General features: G+C 37.5%; 2 protein-coding genes across 2 annotated transcripts in view; both read right to left on the bottom strand.

Annotated features, from left to right (window-relative positions):
• Positions 1–20401, bottom strand: part of LOC121734923 (interferon regulatory factor 2-binding protein-like A) — a 74394-nt gene that overhangs the window by 20167 nt on the left and 33826 nt on the right. The window lies entirely within an intron of this gene.
• Positions 17509–17892, bottom strand: LOC121735060. Its single transcript, XM_042125727.1, has one exon. It carries the CDS (start codon positions 17890–17892, stop codon positions 17509–17511), a length of 384 nt encoding a protein of 127 aa, XP_041981661.1.

Raw genomic sequence — 20401 nt, 5'->3', positions numbered from 1 at the left:
CTAAGCGGATTTATTTATTTTTAAAAGCGAAGTTTTAAGTAAAAGGACATAATATTAAGTAGAAAGGAAATACTATACTTACATATAAATACTATACAAATACATACTAACACAAAATATATAATTAGTACCTTACATATTAAGAAGGAAAGCTGACAGGAGACAAAATATGTTCATCTGCTTGATCTCCAAAGCACATGGGCACAGTAATAATTACAATATTGTGACATGGTGATGGGTCTAGCAACTACATGACAAAAATTTATACAACATGTAAGATGATAATGTTAAAAATATAATCGGAACATTATAAGGTTACGGCATATTTCATCCCCGAAAATCTACAGATTTTATAGCCTTTTTTAAGTCTGTAAGAATTTAGTTTCTTTAGAAATTCTTACGAATTTAGCCAACGACGACAATTACTGTCGTAGAAACTCCTGTAGCTCTACCAAGAGTTTAGAGCTATAGTTTTTGTCGATACTCGATACCGACTACGTAATTTTTTAGTATGGTGATTTTAGTTCCGCAAGTGACCGCAGAGGCGGTATAAAATTTGCCATACTAAAAATTTACGTAGTCGGTATCGAGTATCGATAAAAACTATACTTAGCTTTAAACTCATGGTAGAGTTACTGAACCATAGCTGAACGTACTTTAGTAATTTTTAGAGTTGTCAGTACTGTTCAGCGGTGGTGACTGTACTTGGGTTTCCCTGAGCCACCCACTGATCCCAGTAGGATACGGCAGGTCGATACGAGCTCCCTCGCCGCGCCTGCGCCAACCTTCACGTGTCAATGTTTATTTACGTAGCGTAAACTGTACTCATTATTTATTTACCAACAGTACATAAAAAGCTTTGCTGACTTGTAGGTAAGTAATACATAGCAAACGAGAGTTCCAAGGCAAAACCAATTAACAGAGATACTCTGCCCAGATTGGTCCTTTAATTTTGTTGTTTCCTCGAGGTATTAGATAGATCCTAACCAAAATCACGGATCTTCGCAGATTCCTTTGCTGACTTAGCAGGTTAGTATATGTACCATCGAGGAAATTGATTCAATTTCCTTGATGGTACATATTACTCATGTCAATTCAATGTTAATTGTGATCTGTCGGCTGGGTTTGACGTAACGCGACCAAACTACGTAGGTCCCCCATCTGCCTAGGAACACTTGTACTATTATCTATTCTGAGCCAGGAATTAATTTCTCTGATAGTACATAAATAAATAAATAAATAAAATAAAAATTGTTTTATTTCTGAATAAATTTGAATCAAATATTTTCAGAATGTTGAACTATATGTTGCCTACCACCGGTTCGGGAACTAACCCGGCGAGAAGAACCGGCGTAAGAAACTCACATACCAAACGAAAGTTCCAAGTCAAAACCAATTAACAAAGATATCCTGCTCTGACTGGTCCTTTAATTTTGTTTTTTCCTCGAGGTATTAGATAGATCCTAACCCTGAAATTAAATCGAAGTCACGGATCTGCCAAGATTCCGTCGAACTATTTTTTCCGTCTCTTCTTTATTTAGGTATGTATATGAGTAACTTTTAAAAAAATATTTTACACAGCTTATTTATATTTCAGGATATTAAATAAGAAGTGTAGATAAAGACACAAACCAAGATTCCGACACAACCACTACAGATTTACTTTGTATTCAAGCCGTCACTCTGTTAGCATCCTGAAAGCATTGTGACGTGCTGACTGCTGAGGCGAGGGGCCGTACCTAAAGGAAGCTAGCTGCAATGCGACACAGTAGTATGCCCTGCATATCAATACGGCTTATATATTTTTTACATGCGAGAAAATGCGCTGAAACTCCCCAACTCATATTTTACGCTCTGACATAATGCTTTCATGAATGTTCTGAGTAATACCGAGAGTGCAGTAAAGTTTACATTAGTGATGGAAGGTACATAAATTGTACGTATTTATATAAAACATGGACATGAATAATGCGCTAGTTAGAGATAAATCAGACTCGTCCATCTTACGTCTTCAATTGTTTGTTGAAGTCATAATATATTTTTATTAGTCTAGTCACTAGTGCGAATTGAACAAGTTCATAAAACCGAATATGACGTGAGGATCTCAGGTTTATGAGACCACAACCAGATAAGTCACGCATACTGTAAAAAGTTATGGTACTACCTCTACTTTTCTCTATGACTTTTCTATTACCTCGAGTATAGAGTTTACATAGAGCCAAATCTTCACTTTTTCATAGTACTAAAATACTATCTGTGGGAAAATCGCTGTTGCTAATCCCAGGCCCCAGCTAGTTGCAGACCCTCCCCACTCTCCAGGCAACCTACCCTGAACATAGAGTTCACATACAGTCATTAGTTCATTAGTTACTACTTATTGTAAGGTTCTCAAGCATTATTGTACTGTTTCAAAATTGTTGTTGCTTGTTTCGAGCTAAGCGCGACTGGTTCCAGCCGTCTCTACTCTTCAGATTTCGCAGGTCCATAGCTTTATCACCGCGACTTGTGCCGCGTGTCGCGACTGTTATTATGTACCCTTGAAAAAGTTATTTGGTGACTAGAGCGATCTGTTATATCATATCCAATGCGGCGTAGGGCGAAGGGAGGGGATAGTATTGATCCGTGACGTCACATTCCCAGGCGTACCCTCAACCCTGCGTACCGAAATTCGTTTACGAGCTAAAATATTTATCAGATTCATTGTATACATAGATCAGTACTTTTATGGAGTATTGCTTTTGAAGCGCCATCTGGTCTCGATTTGATTACTGAGCTTTTGATCAGAAGTGGCTAATAAGGGATCGGTAAAAAATATTTTAGGAGACCTCTTGAGAGCCTTATTTATTTTACTGTATCGTAATGTAAAAGAAGTTTACTTTTGAGATATGTGACGTGGTAGCCTGGGAAAATTAAGGAATTCAGACCAAATAATTCATGTAGTTTTGAAAGTTGGTACAGTTGTTCCTAAAAGTGTCCAGATGAATATACCTAAGTCCCCGAGGGAGGGACACGAGCCGGCGGTGGGGGAGCGGGGGAAAGGTCTCTGTTTCAAGGTTTTGCTGGTGACTCGAAAATTATGTATAATATCTCTTTAGTGACTTCCACATTAATTATCTACCTATAAATTACGTCTAAACATTTTTTCTGTACGATCATCATCATCGAAAATCTTTCCATTAATAAATTTAAAAAAGTAGTCAAAGAGCCTTTGTGTGCCAAAGCCTATTATAAGGTCAATGATTATTATTTGAAAAAGATATGTAATTAGATAGGCTCTATTTTGAAGGAAAAATCAGAGGACTACGTTAGCTCGATTTACTGTATCTGTCTCTAGATACAGTACTTAATAAAAAAATAAAAATAAAAAAGCCTTTATTAATTCCTTAAAAGATAACATCTGCATACATTGTTGTGCTCGCAGCTCGCATTTAAACATCACAGATATTTTTTATTATATTAAATATTATGATTACTTTATAAAAAAATTATAAAAAAATATTAGTACAGTATTGTTTAAATTATTTGGATCTAAAATCTTAGTTTAGTTACAGTAAATCGAGGTAATGTGTCGATGTTGTTTCGACCGACGAGTCGATGGAAACTTAGAACCAATCACGACGTTGGATCCTCCTGCTCCTAACGCGTTGTTAAATTCAATTTTTTGCCGATGTAAAAGTGGTTGTTCTGGAAAATGCAGTTGTCGAAAAGCGAACATTGTCTGTAACTAATGGAGCCCCCATTGATGTTAATGATAAAGATGACGAAAATGAAATACAATTTGATTGACAAGTCGGTATACTCGTGTTTAATAATTCAGAATTAAAATTTGTAAAACGATTAAGCTTCTCGTTTTTATCACCTTTAATACTCTGTACTTCCTAAAGTAATGATCGTACAGTCAAAATGTTAAGACGTAATTTATAGAAAATTTAATGTAGATAGTTAATGTAGAAGTCACTAAAGAGATATTATAAATAATTTTCGGGTCACAAGCAAAAACCTCGAAAAAGAGACCTTTCCCCCACCGCCGGCTCGTGTCCCTCCCTCGGGGACTTTTGGTGTATTCATCTGGACACCTTTAGGAATAACTGTACCAACTACCAAAACTACATGAATTATTTGGTCTTTTAACGTTGTTAGTGGTGGCCGAAAAGGAAGATCTTCCGACCGAGCGTCCTTCCGTCTGATCGACGATTTTGGAACTAATTTTCTTAGACTATAAGATAACGTAGCAATTGCGCTCTAGTAAATGACACCTATAAATTCCAGCAACATTGTAAAATCAAAACAATTCTGAAGCGTAAGCTAAGTTTTAATTTTCCGGTGTAAATTAAATCTTAGTTTGTTTGTACATGTTTGTACACGAAAATGTTTTTGTACACGATAAGAATACAGGTATTAACGTTACAAGATTAATCAGCTGCGAATTAATCCAAAGCTTGGGAAAGGCCCAAAAGGTATGGGTCACGCAAATGTAGCGCAAATCTGATTAAAGAATTACAAAACGACGAACGTCAAGTGTAGCCCTACGGTTCTAGACCTATCATAACGTTCGTTTACCTCAGACTGAGGAGGGGTGACGTACCACAGGTATCGACCGGCCGGAGGGCGCAGCGCGCGTGCGCACTGACCATCGATTTTGGCTGATGCGCAGATGACTTCAGCAAAATTCTTTCCAGAGGATGGAGAAATGGCGCAGAACGAAATTGCAAATGATCTTGTTCATTACGTACATTTAAATATGTTTGAGGCGATCGATTTAAATATCGAGTAATTGTTTTATTGTAAGCATTATTATAAACGATACCATACTTGGTATAATGGTTATGGTACTGCGCAATCATTTCTTCTCGCAGTGTACGTTCGATTCGCTGTTGTTGTGCCGTGTAAGGGCAGCGTAAAAATTAAAAATTGAAAAGTTGGGTATTTTTTTTGTGGAAGATGTTTTTCCATATAACTAGAGGCGATATCCATATGGGGATTTGAAGAGCTTCAATTGATCGATGTTTAAAGATTATAAACATTTGAATAATAAAGCTTGCAATGTTTGCATTTAAACATTAAATATTGTAAATCAAGCAATTATCAAAACGCGGCGATGGTTTGTGTGACTTTATTAGTGTTAATGCCCACTGACCTCCATTATACAAGTACGTTGGACTTACGGTACCCTTTAAAATAACAGCTGTTTATTGTGCCTATTTGAGGCGGAATCAGCGCCCCCAATGCGGGGGAAGGGACACAAAAAGCAGGTTGGTATCATAAGTCCAGCGTACTTGTATAATGGAGGTCAGTGGTTAATGCCAGGTATGAGGTATCTGAAGTGTTTTTGATAGGTAGGTGTTTCTCTTTTCATTAGCGTTGTTGATTAGTTAAGTTTTTGATGTTAGTCAATCAAAAAAGGTTCCTGTCGAAAAAAACTCATAAACTGGGCATTACCCATTTTTTAGGGTTCCGTACCCGAAGGGTAAAACGGGACTCTATTACTGAGACTTCGATGTATGTCCGTCTATCCGTCTGTCTGTTTCCAGACTGTATCTCGAGAACTGCTATATCTAGACTTCTGAAATTTTCACAGATTGTGTATTTTTGTTGCCGCTATAACAACAAAATATACTAAAAACAAAATAAAATTAATAATTAAGGGGGGCTCCCATACACCAAACGTGATTTTTGGCCTTTTTTGCTCGTAATCAATAACGGCAACGGGTAGGCACTTGAAATACTCACAAAATCGTTAATGATATTTGTACTTTATCAATAAAATTAAAAATAAAGGAGGGCTCCCATACACAAACACTTTTTTTTCAACTTTCGCTTTATAACGGTACGGAACCCTTCGTGCGCGAGTCCGACTCGCACTTGGCCGATTATTCAGGATTATTACAAGTTCAACCAAATACCAATTCTCTCTCCTTGTCCTAAGTCTAGCTGGTAACAGAATAAACGTGTCTTCTTTTTGAGTAATGTAGCTCTTTGTCAACCCTCTCGAACGAGTCTTGTCAATGGATCAATAGCGGTGCAGAATCCTTGGCCCGGTTGCCGATGTGACCCGGTCTTTAAACTCCTCTCCCGGTTCATTATTAGTATTACCTTCACAACTAGAGCATCGTAAATATTCTACTCGCTTGATTCTTTGTGTATTTACTCGAATATGTATTTTGCTAACTGACTATTGATTGCCTTGTGTAGTGTGTTTTTTTACTATGTCATGAATAGATGTTTCTCGAGAATGTTAGGAGATGGTTGTTAATAGTAAGGATGAAAGTGCAACTTAGGGTTCGTTACAAGTATATTTACTATTTTATAGTTACTATTTTCTATTTTTACGTAAATCTATACATATGTATAGATTTACGTAAAAATAGAAAATAGCAGTTTAAAAAAATCATAATTATGATGACTTTGCTCGGGCGAGTTATAAATAAGGTTATTTGAAATTTGCAAAAAGCTATGATTAACATGATTGCTTTACTTGCATCAGATTGTAACAAAATTAAGTGTTTAAACAAACACTTAGTTTGGTTGGGTCAACTTTAGGATTTCTATGGGTCCTCTGTAAAGAATTCACTGTGAAGTAGCAGTGCTGAAAGATTTTTATCTTATATTTGTTATAGGAAAATTCATCAGTCATCACGCTCGGGCGCTTGCCCATATAAATCACAAAAAATATGCTCTTTCAGCTGCACTGCTATTTTCTCTCTTTATAGGAGACCCTTACACACCCTTAGTATTATCACATAGTTTTTGTTACACCTGTATATCATTTATTTTTATATTAATCTAAAATTGATGATGATCTAGAATTATTTTCCGGTTACAATATTTTTGTATAGCAAATGTTCCAAACTTTTTAATATATTCAAGCAATATTATTAAAAGCTTACAAATTTCAATTTACATCAAGTAGGGTAAAAATTTTACTAAGATCCCCGACTCGTCTAAAATTTTCAATATTTTCAAAATGGACACCACTATTAATTTCTGTCGCTAATGGACTCTGAAATATTAGAATGCCAGCATCTTCGTCTTGTGTCCCGGCTTCACCCGGGAGTCAATATCCAGGCCAAGGATCCCGCGACCCAGTCGCACCGGTTATTGATCTCCCGGGTGATGCTGGCCACCTAACTTTCTCTTTGAAGGTGCGGGAAGAGGGATTCAAGGCCTACGATTATTTAGGGTCTTCTTATTTACGGTATGTTTAATTTGGTAGGGTCAATTTATCTATACTATATATAATATTATAAATGCGAAAGTATCTCTGTCTGTCTGTCTGTCTCGATTTCACGCCAAAACTACCGAACCGATTGTAATGAAATTTTGTACACAGATAGTCTAAAGCCTGAGAAAGGACATAGGCTACTTTTTAGCTGAAAAAGGGGTGAAAATGCGTAAATTGGTTCAAATTAAGTTAGTTCCAAAAATTCATAATAGATGGCGCCATGCCGTCTCCTACATCGCGCTGACTCTTACTTAAACGTCTTTCTATAAGAGGTGGCATCATCTTACACTATTTTTTTTGAATTTTTCGATTGTAACTTCATTATTACGTTATTAATTAAATAACTCAGTACTTTATCTATGCAGTGACGTAACCTTAAACCTATCAATGATAAATAGTTTATGGGTAAAGTTATGTAATTGGGGGGCTAAATATAGTTTAAAATTTGGCATAAATAATTTTAATTTAAAAAAATGAAATAAGTTATGTGCACACTGCACAGCTGTTTTTGGGTGTTTTGATTTAAGGGGTACCAGGGTTTTTTATAAAAGCTTTTAACACCAATTTTGTTGACATCGCGCGCTATAAACTGAAGTCCACGCGGACGGAGTCGCAGGCAACAGCTAGTTTGTATATAATATATTTTTGTTGAATAGATCGTTCCCACAACTTAGTTTCACCTTAATTTTGTATTGCACGGGAACGGGATATTTTTTTTTATATAAGTAATCGTATATTATATCCATCACATCTACAGAGACATCATTCTCGCAGGCAATTCCATTAAGCGGCTTTAGTGGTAAAATACGGGTTAAGAAAAAGCTAGATCCTCTTTCACAGGTACAATATTCCTTTTTTTTATAACTCGCTGATAAAGGTCCAAACTGAAAAAAACTTTTCAAAAGTTTTTTTTTACATATTATTCTTATTAAGTATAAAGTTTTTTAAACCAGAATTAACAGAACTTTCAAGTTTGTAAGTAAGTAAGTAAGAAACCAAACCAGCCTACAACAAATAAAAAAAAACCTTTGAATCTGTGGTTGGCATAATTATTAATTACCACCTAGAAACAATTTCAAAAAAGCTGACGAAAGAGGAAAACAGTAAGCGAGGAACGGTAAACATAGCCGCAATTATATAAACAGGCAAACCGCATCGGCAGTCGGCACCAATGAGATCATGCAATAGTCACGTTTTGTATGGAACACTTTTTTATAAAACTTAGGAAATAAGTTATTCCATTTATGAAAATTCCATGGGGAAATACCAACTTTTGCCACTTTGTGGGTCAATTATTGGAAAACGGCTTATTTTACCAAGTCCAGCACTGATAGAATTCACCGCAGAAAGTCTCCATGAGTTGGTTGAGAGATTGGCTCATGAATCGGAATTGGTTCGATTCTCGCATTGGAAAAAGCTGTTTCACCTTTTCAAAATAGAGAGAAAGTAGAATATCGCTGACCTGTTGAATGACTTCTTTGCCCAGTTTGGTGACGACCAGGTTGTATTTTGCTTCATCGGACAGCTTCTGTGGTGTTAAAATTGCCTCGCATTGGACGAACCATAGACGTGCTTGGTCACACCAAAAATCTGGAAGCGAAGCGAAGGATACGGTGACTGCTGCTAGCTCTGGGGTAGCGCTGCTCGTTGAAGCGGGAGTGGCTGGAGGAAATTTTAAATGTTCGGGGTTGCTCATCTTGGACGTCTCTTCGGTCAATGACACGTCGCGCCGGCACAAAAATTATGTCGCCTTTTGAAATCTAAAATCGGTGGAATCCGCTTGTGGAAAGCCGATTTAGATGTGCGATTTAAATAGCGCCGGTTTTCAAATCACGTCGGATGTTTGATCACGTCGGGGTCACCAATGTGGGAATAATGCGTGGTGGCTGCAAAGGAAGATCTTCCGACCGAGCGAGGTGTTATGCTCGGTCAGGCCGAAGCCCGCGTGATATATCTCAGCTGTCGTATATATACCGACGCGCTCAGAAAACTTCGATAGCGCGATGCAGGAATGTTAGGCGAATTGTGGGTACCGCCACAAAATCAATGCAGCTATTACAGGTACACCTGATTATCTGATATTATCCCCAGCGTCCTCATCTCAAACCCAGTGGACGGATGATTGACACTACAGTCAATCGTCCGTCAACTGGGTTTCAAAAGAAAAAGAAGTGCTGCTGTGAACTGTACACACACTTGAGCACTATAAAATTACATACTTGTGGTAATAAACCAGTTACCAAAACCGGATTTCAATTTTATTATTCATATTAGGAGTATATAAATTAATGAATTCTTGAAGTATTTTAAGAGATATAAATACTTATCCAAAAACATAGTCCTGTTTCTGGCGAATTTGAGTAAAAAAAAAACTAGACCTTGGAAATATTATCAAGGAAGAAACACGAAGCAGACAGCGTGTCATAGATACCCACTATTTGGAAAAACACAAAACAAATACGATAGCGAACGTAGGAATCAACGACATAGTTCTCTGAAGATAAGCGTTGGCAAACACTCAACAGACTGGTCTTGTCCAAGCAGACAAACAACCCTATGGTACTTGGGAGTTGGGAGGTACTCGTAGAGATACCGTTAAAATTGTATTGCGTTTTGAAAATTCTACACAAACACACACACAGCCTACCACTACTCTTACTAGATGTGTAGGTAAGTTTGGGATATGTTTGCATGGATGGTTCAAGCCTCTCTACTGAACGGATTTTGATTAACATAAATTAACTAGTTCTTAGCCAGAAAAATACAGATTTACAGGATTTTTTGTTATTACTGATTACTTAATATCAGTTACCCAAACTGATATGAAGTAATCAAGTTTATAAAAGTACGCACTTGTAGCTTAATGCGTAATTTGTGGAATTGTAGGCGATAATATTTATATTGTATAAAATATAATATTATCTTCTGCTACACAATTAGCGTAAACATAACTTAAGAAAATATGTTATGTAAGGTACTTTTGCATTGTTACATCATTGCCTGTTTTGATGAAGTTGAAACATATACCTATTCAAATTTTTTTTAACATTTATTGTACACAAGACACTTATTCTAAAACAATTGACAAGAAAAGACGACACAAAGGCAAGAACAATCATCCATAGTATAACCATTAATTTCACAATTATTTTGCTTGGCTTTATATTCATGTACCAAGAGTTGTTACATTTTAAAGCCTAGTAAGGTTCTTGTCTGCGAATCGACTGAGTCTTTAGATAAGGATAGTAGATAGAGTAAGTAAATATTGACTTCCTTCGATATTGCCGTGTGAGATGGTTACTAAATATAGCAGACATTCTGGCAGTATATTTGAAGCTAGCGACCGTTAGTTATAACTTATAAGAGGTATAAGGTACTTGTAAGTGTCAATTAGATACATTTTTATTGGTTTAGGCACATCATGAGAATGGTAATCACCATTTCCAGGAAGCGCCCAAGCCAAAGTAGAAACCATTTTTAGAGCTTGATACCCAAAGGGTGAAAACGGGATCCTAGTTTCTATTGCTAAGACTTCGATGTCGGCCCGTTTGTCTGTCTCCAAAACGCTAACGGTGATAGCTAGAGTTGGACGCGAGTCTAACTTGGCTGGTTTTGTGTTTTTTTTTTCACAAAACCAGCCAAGTTAGACTCGCGTCCAACTCGCACTTAGCCGTTTTTTAAATCAGTCAACTACGTATGTCTTTTTATTGCTGCATGTTAAATTACCATTGATTTATAACAATTAAGTAACTTTTACTGTATCTGCGGGTGGAACCTGGAGTCCTGAAATACAGGGTCACCTAGTTTAGGCTCCAGTTCACACAAAGATTTAGGCTATTGAGTATAATATTTTATGTACCTAATTATCTTGTAAGTTCCTGTTGTGTGAAGAATAAAACATTTTTATTTATTTTTTATTAAGTAACTGACGGTAGTTGCTCTCAAAAAAAGTAGTTGCTCTCCGGGTCGAAAACGTCAACTGTCTTCCCTCTGCGCTTACCGATGTTGGCGTTTTCCGCCTCCGTCGATGAGAAAAATAGTATACGCACCATGGGCAGTAAATAAGAAAGCCTCAGATAATCTGAGACAATTCTTATTTTCCTGTTTTTTTTTTTAAATAAACATCTCGCGAGTCGTGACTGAAAATAGGTGGTAGAAACATTTCGCAATAAAACTACGTTATTTATTATCCTCTTTGCACCTCTTATCATAAACGTTTTATTGCCTCTCTGCATTTCGCGACGCGTCTTCTATATTTTATTTCACATTGCTTCTTTCATGACTAATAGTGACAGTTTAAGATGCATATGTGACGCTACATCTACACTATTAGAATTATTTTTTCTTCATCAAAATCTTTAGTTTATGTGAGTTTTTAAAGCTCTTGTTATCCTTATTAGAAAGGCAAAAGTAAAATTACTTATTATGTCTAACCAGTCTAACGTATGAGTCGCAATAATAATATGACGTAAGGAAACAGGATAAAATAATCGACCAAGTGCGAGTCGGACTCGCGCACGAAGGGTTCCGTACCGTTATAGAGCAAAAATAAGCCACAAATTGTGTTTCTTGCATGGGAGCCCCCCTCAAATTTTTATTTTATTTTAGTATTATTATTAATTATTAAAGTACACATACAAAGAAGGGTTTTATGAAAATTTCAAGTGTCTACTTTTTACTATTATTGAAATCGAGCAAAAAAAGGTTAAAAAAATCACGTTTGTTGTATGGGAGAACCCTTTAATTATTAATTTTATTTTGTTTTTAGTATTTGTTGCTATAGGGGCAACAGCAGTACACAATCTGTGAAAATTTCAGAAGTCTAGCTATAGCGGTTTTTGAGATACAGCCTGGAGACAGACAGACGGACAGACAGACAGACAGACAACGAAGTCTGAGTAATAGGGTCCCGTTTTACCCTTCGGGTACGGAACCCTAAAAATGAACATTCATCAACAACAAACATCAAACTTCAAGGTATGGTAGTTGTTAAGGCTCAGGATTAAACTAGCTTATAAAATAGCTTTAGTGGCTCCTTTTAATATTTAAAATAACAGAATTCTGTGCTACCTCTAAGAATTTTCGTTTTCCTATACGTTCAATATAAGTTTGGGACACTACTCCATCTATACTTTTGTGGCGGTATCCACGTCCCACAATTCGCCTAACATTCCTGCCCCCGTAGACAAGTGGCAAAACGCTGACGCTAACGCTAGCGGTACAAAATCAAATGTATGGATTTGACATTAGTATTCGCTAGCGAAGCGATGACTTATGTCAAATCGCATACATGTTGTAGTGCTAGCATTAGCGTTAGCGCTTTGCCACTTGTCTACAGGCCCTGCATCGCGCTATCGTAGTTTTCTGAGCGCGTCGATATACGACAGCTGAAATGTATAACGTAGGCTCCGGCTTGACCGAGCGAGGTGGCTCGGTCGGAAGATCTTCCTTTGCGGCCTCTACGTTTATCCCACACTATAAAGTATAAAGTATAGTTTCACTAAATATAGATGTAACAGTTTCTGTCGCCGGACGGAACACGTGAGTTAGATAACATCGGTTATGTAAAGCACCCCGCGCCGTGTGGCCAACTTGACACTGCACGTGAACTGCCTCAGCGGCCAGCGCTCATCACATCCACGCTCCACACGTATAAATAAGTATATCAGACTAGACTTTGCACGCGACTCCGTCCGTATAAGAAAGGAATTCCGAGCGGAATGTTGAATTTTCTGCAAAAAATAATTTATAGCTTGTCAAAAAAGAGTAGACGCTGTACACAATTTTGTAATCACAAAAAAATTTGAAAACCTTATCAAATCAAGATAAAAATGTGCAAGGTGATAATATTTAAAGTATATACTTATAAGCGTTCTCGGTGGAAATATAAAGAGAAAAAATCAGCCAAGTGCGAGTTGGACTCGCGCATGAAGGGTTCCGTACCACAATAGAGCAAAAACAGGCTGAAAATTGTATTTTTTGTATGGGAGCTCCCCTTATTTTTTACCCTTTGGATACGATACCCTAAAAACAATCTTTTGAGCGTGATTACGTTTAGAAAATTTTGTATATTGTCTACTCTTTCTTGACGGACTGTATGTCCTCACTCTATAATGAGTGTGGGATAATGTGTTTGTGAGGTCTTATAATCCGCACAGCTTTATAATAATAAACTATAGAGTATAGATGACGTGAATAGATCGTTCAGATTTATTTTGATTCTAACAGGTTCAATCTTATACGAATAGGGGAAATCACGGTAAAAAATAAGTGTTCCCAAAATTTCAGCTCGATAGCATTTGTATTTTTTTTTGTTATGCGCCTTCAAAATTGGATAATCAAATCGATTTTTTTTTTCAATTAAATTTCTTAATATTTGTATACCATTCGATTACTTATGCAATTTAAAGCAACTTTTGTTATGAAACCACTTTCATAAACGCAATATTTAATATACCTATCAAACAAAGTTCTCTCCCGATGCGTACAAACTACGAAAGAGTGACATCAGTCTTTCGTAGCACTTTGTATGGAGCGTTTCGGGCAGGTCTATTTTATGAGATGTTTGAATTGTCATATCTTGGTGAATTTTTAAGCTATGAGAGTCATTCTTTCAGCGATGTTTCTATTTTTTAAGGGTCTTTCAATTACCAATAAGAAAAAAAAAATAGTCATCAAGCCTATTCAGGAAAAATAACACGGAATGTAGATATGTGCATCAGCAAGGGTGACAATGTATCTAGCCACCTCGTTCAGAAATTCTGTGGAAGCAGGTGCTTAGTTAACTTCTGGGTGCTTTGTAAAACTAAACTAAAAGCTTCCTGCATGCTTAGAGCTTATAGTCAGGATATACTCGTAGAACCACTTACCACTTTAAACAGTGGTATGTCTTGTACCTGTTTATATCTTTAGCCTGATGCCAAAATGGAAGGGGTGAATTTGCATTTACACAAAGTAGCTTTAAATGTCCATCTTCATCAAAATTTCGCATTCAGAATAAATTTTAACTTTTCATGGAAAATTCTACTAAATCATGTAATAACTAACTTATGAGTATTTATGAGTTTGTAGTGAATTTTTTTTACTGTTTTCATAGGCATCAATATTATAACGACATTGGTACTAGTGATACGGAATAAACATAATATACGATACTATAAAAATAAAATTAAACCACTCTGTTAGTTTAACCTTTTCCTGTTATCGAATCATGGTCAACTTATCTCATAAAGAATTCAAAATAAAGTGGTTTATGATATTGGTGATGAACTTTCATCATCTTTAATAACGATTGGAGTTAAGTCGTAATAGTAAATTACGAAAGCTTTTTTTAAGATTCTTTTTTAGAATGATGAGTTAAGGCATGAGATACATTATCACTACTATTTTCAACGGCAGTACATCGCCATTAAACAATAGCCCCTTAAACACAAAAAGGAGAGGTCAGTAGGGACAGAGAATAGAAAGAGAGAAGGAATATTATTGAGTATTAGATGAAACAACACGGGCAGAAACTCCCGTTTTACTATTATATATTTATCACCCACAAGTACCATGGGCGAACAAAGGAAAATCATAAGGCAAAAGAGAGAGATAGAGAGAACAAGGGAAGACGGATCCCAGAGAGAATAGAAAGAGAACCAAAGAGTCCAGACAGTTGCAAAAACAGATGCAAGATCAAGGATCTCGTCGGAGGTGTCAGACGGTTCATTGCGTACATCTTATCAGATATATAAAAACATCCGGCTGGGTGCAACAACAAAAGTTACTACGGCGATACGAGAGTGGAAAGTTCCCGGGGAGATACGTTATCTGGCACGCCGGCCGTCCGTGCCGTGACGTCCATTATCATGTTTGTTTGTTACGTCTCATCATCATCAGTCAGTTGACACTGAAGTTTCCAATTACGTACGTACACGTTCAAGTATAAACTGTACGTTTACCTTTATTATAACGTACTTTGAAGAATGTGATGGTTCCGTCAATAAGCACTAATCAGTTGTCACTTGTCAGCCAGTTGTTTGAAACTGTTGGATTTTAGGTTACATTTGTTTTTTTTTATCATTATTAGGAGTCTCATGTCTATTTCTAATGACGTAGTTTGTGTCTGTTTAGCCTTCGACGTTCTTTATCATGTACGTTTCTTACGTGTCTCTATAATCACTCAGTCGCTTCTAATTATGTACGTAACTTGCGTGTAACTCAGGCTTCTACATTAATTTACGTCTCATCATCAACATCGATTAGGTCTGAACCACGTAGTTAAATATAGATCATACGTTTATAGTTACGTAATTTAAGATTCTGTAAAACTTAGAAATTCAACATCTCTTCTTTCGTGTCTAATCATCATCCCGGGTTTTCGATTACGTAATAGGTTAATTTTTTTTGGTACTCAGCTGCGTTTATGTACTTCAAGTTTTTAATTTGAATGTAGATTATATTACCTACAGTTAAATCTCCATTGATGGTAAAGATGATAATGCTGATGATGCGTAAACAGGAGGCTCTATCACCCACCAGCTCAACACAAAGACAGTTACATTATCAACGAGATAAACTAGAATGTAACTAGATATTATCTGGAATATTATATTGTGAAGTTGGTAGAGATAAGCAGCACATAATAATTTCTTTATTTTAAGGATTCCGCCCCATAAAAAACCTGTTAACTCGAGTTATGAAGTATATCATGATGTAGATGAAGATACTTAATGACTACAATAATTGTTTTATTTTACCGCTTAAAAAAGCCGTAAACGTTACAAACTAGAGATTCAATACCTGAAACATGAATAAACGTATACAATATTCGGTTTATTTTACATCTTTAAGACGCAGTTTTGGCGAGTCTCCGATAAATTGATATAGCGTGGCACTTCGAATGTCAACAATGCATCACTTTGTTAGTACGTAGGTGTCGCAGTAGATACCACCACTCACGAAGGGTATATTGAGTACATATACATTCTCCTTATCATGTTCTTGAAACTTCTGTCCGTCTGTGACGCATATCTCTTACGTGACAATCTCTGCTCCCATTATGAATGTATTTATATTTTTACATGTTTATAGTGTGATAACGTTGAAAAACATTGCACGATACGCTTTAATTGGGTGACCGCAAACAAGTGTAATGAGCAGCTATAAATATTCCATTTTAATTAAATATTTGATAACAATATCACTAGTTTCGCTCGTTGTTTCGCATGTTTCTCTGATTTCTGTTATTTACCACCTTTTATTTTCTGATTCATTGCATAGCTCTACAAATATATTGAGTTAATGTAGTTTGATTTGGATTTTAAGAGATTTATCCTCTAATCGAGCATCAGGATGACTTTTTGTTGGCAGATTTGAGTTGAGTCAAACAAAACAAATAAGGCAAAAGGGGATAACAAATAAGAGTAAAGTCCAAGTCTTTCTGATTATTCGTTACACATTACCTTATTGGGCATTCGCAATGACTGTGTACCAAGTAAACATAGTGATAGCCACGATGCTACGCAATATGCCGTCGTGTTTACGTTGCCTCCAGTGACCACCGAGATAAGCACGTGATCACTACTGGACTTCACTCGTATCACGTTTATAAACATTATTTTTAAACATTCAATTATAATCATCCAGTTACTATTGTTGTAAAAATTTTCAGTTGTTTTTTTTAATACCGAGACTGTAAAAACGTCGATGGTAAATATGTTACTATCTACACTTTTACAGTCTCGTGTTCCTGTCTCATCTCATGAGAGAAGAAAAATAAGGTAGAACACGACCACCGACAGAATGATAGCCTATAGGTTAAAACACGACTGTAATTTATGTAATGTTATCTGTAACTGTGTAAGTTTTTTAATACTTTTAACTTTTAAATACTTTTACCAAAAAAGGAGGAGGTTCTTTGTTTTTTTAAGAGCCTATGCTGTCCTGCTGGGCAAAGCCTTTTTTTTAACAGTGGGAAATGCATTACGCATTCCCGGCAGCCCGGGGGAAAGGCCACCGGTATATGTGGGACTCCCCAGGTGCTGCGGTAAGGAAGAGCACCCAGGTTTACCCACTAAAACCCACCGGTGCCTCCTCCTCCGCTGAGCCGCCGGACCCGCCAGGGGCGAAACTGAAGCGGCCCAGTTAGCGGCGTTTGCTTCACAGCAACATTCACCGTGCGACAGCCTGCCTACGACAGCTGTCGCTTTCTCCGGGAGAGCAGTCCGAGGCACCGGACGCTCTTCAACCGGTCGAGCTCGTGCAATGGGCGGCGGATTCCCCAATCCACCACCCGAGTCCGTCTAAGGCGGGAGTTGGCGCTCGTACTGAGCGCGCCTACGCCCTCCACGCCTTCTTCTCATGGGGTCCGCGTCCTCTTGGGCCTCCCGATCCCTCTCGGCAGCCTCCTTCTGCAATAGAACGGATTCGCAGAGGGTGGAAACCACTTCAAAAGCTTCTCTCGACCGGACCATGGATGACAGTATGGCCGGGATAGTGAGGTCAAGTCCAAGTACGGCGCAGAGTTCCGCGCACTGCTCGACCCAGGCTGGGCAGGCCACGAGCGTATGCTGCGCCGTATCATCGTCTGTGTCCGGGCAGTGGTGGCAGCGAGGCGTTGGTTCCCTTCTGGCCCTATGGTGCAGGTAATGACCGAAGCAGCCATGCCCGGTCAACATCTGCAACATTCGGTAGGTAAGGGCGCCCCAGGGACGTGCCACCCACTGTTGAAATATGGGCCGGATTGCTGCGACCACTTGACAGCCGGCAGTCGGTGACGCCATTTGGTCCTGCCAGGTGCGCATTAATATAACGCGTTACTAGATCTGGTGGCACCCGTTCTCCTCGATCCTTGTATTCGGCTTTACGAAAGTATACCTCCGAAAGTACGCGAGTTAAGAGTGCTCTATTTTGGGCGCTTAAACGCTCAGCCCACACCGGGGCTCCGTACAGGGCCATTGACTGGAGGACACCTGTGTAGAGCCTCCTGCATAAGGACCCCGGACCTCCCGTATTGGGCAGCAGACGTCCCAGGGCCATTGCCGTCTTTTTAAGTCATGGTGCCAATCGGCGGAAATGTTCGGTAAATGTCCACCTTGAGTCAAGGATGAGGCCCAGGTATTTCATCACCGATCCGATTGGCACATCGGTTTCTCCGATTCGGAGGGATGCGTTCGGAGGTGGGCGCTTACGGACTGCTGGGCAAAGCCTGGCAAAGGCCTCCCCGAAAGTCTTCTCTCTTTCCGATCCAACGCAGCCCGTACGCCCAGTTCTATGTTGGGCTGTGGATATTTTTATGCAGTAAATCCACCAGAGATGCCTAAGTCCAAACAGAAAGCAAAAATTGTAAAAAAAATAACAGATTTTAACTAAAACTATTGGTTCTAGTAAAACACATTCATCGCAACGCAGCTTAGTTCATCTCCAGTGGAAACGCAGCCTATAGCACGCAATTTCGTGAATCCATCCAAAAAAATAAAATTTCTATTTCTGGACTTTGTAAAAAATTTATTTTCACAAATGTCTAATACTTATTGGCCTATTTATCTAAAGCATTTTTTTATTTGGTTAGAATTTTTGCAAACAATAACATAACATATTAATGAATCTTCCTCGCAAACCTAAATGCAAAAAGATTCGATTAGTATAATGTAGAGCGTGGTTTGTTATTTTAATGCCAAGTATCAGTGGCCAGCGATATGCTATCACCTTCTATAGAGGCACATGATTCGGCTGCACACAACGATATAAGCACGACGACAATCGTTGATCATATTTCACTGATAGCACTGCAGTCATATCAACAAAAGGATCACTTTCAGTGCTTCATTAATCATTAAAAATCTTAGAACATATTTGGTCGCTGTTAAGCATTAGTATCCTAAGTCCTAAACCACAATATCTTTTGTTGTTAAATTTTGAAGGCAGTCTTGCTCTAAATCATCTAAATAATATAACTGCATTCATAACTCAATACGTCATTTTTTGTGGGTTAGTAGGTACACGAATGCTTAACAGCGTCTATTTATAGGTACAGTTTTTTTACATTATAATGTTACGAGTATGCACACGTCGATAAATAGCATGGTAGTTTCGATGCCTTATGAAGCCATAATTTTTTAATATCTTGATTTTACTTCGCCAGAAATTGTAATATACGACTTGAGTAAAGCACCAGATTTTCCTTCCTAAATGTAGATTTTAGTGCCTATTTCGATAGTTTACACTCAATGCCTTTCACAAGGTCTGGTATGGCTCTTTGAACACTCGTGCATTAGCTTACGCTATTTATACTATCAGGTGAGTGTTAACTAAATAAGGTTAACGCACTACCTTCTTACAACCACTCACTAACTGTACTTGCGAACTGCACTCAATTTTCTATGCAAATCTAAAGGGCTAATAAGACACGATCATTTATATCTAGAACTCTCTCATTGTTTTATTCATCTCCTTCTCTACCTATCAAGTGAGAGACAGATATATATTTTGACTTTAATTTTACTGGTAAGTATTCTAAATCCAAATACATAGATTAGTATGTATCTTTTTAAAAACAATTACATTGTTTTTCTATTACATTGAGTTTCGTTATCTTTAGCTAATGTAAACGTAAACAACAGTCCACGAATCTTTATTATGATTCAATACAAAACGCACAAAAGCTTCACTCGTAAAACGTGTACAATATCAATGTATGTTGATGACTTTTCGTAGTATTTTTCCATCAATACAGTGTATGAGGAAAAATTTGGTAAAAATTATATTATCAAGTTAATCTGGGCACATTGTTGTCGTGCGGGTTCAGTCAATGCCAGTCCTATAAATATCCACTATCTATTGATAATCTGCACTTGCGTCAATCGCACCCTTATCTCTTATCGCCTGATGTCAGAGAACTCTATTTGGATCATATTTTTCGTAACACGTACTGAATATGTAATTTCACGTGCCGCGTTATGAAATCTCACTTTTTATCTTTCAAAACGAGCACGTAATTTGAATTCGTAACCCGTCCAGAGGCACGGTTACACATTCAAATGTACACTTTTTATTCGACACCAAACGGTTCTCTATTTTGGTCGAATGCTCATTTATTTGCAATTTGATCATGATTGGTGGCTAGGTTACTTTTTAAAGTTGTCAGTAACTAAGCTCATTAAGTAATGATTAAGTAACTTATATTTAATTAAACTA

This window comes from Aricia agestis, chromosome 16 (genome assembly GCF_905147365.1).
Source record: "Aricia agestis chromosome 16, ilAriAges1.1, whole genome shotgun sequence".
NCBI lineage: Eukaryota > Metazoa > Arthropoda > Insecta > Lepidoptera > Lycaenidae > Aricia > Aricia agestis.
Note: the sequence above shows the minus strand (reverse complement) of the source record. Positions and strands in the feature narration are given on the sequence as shown.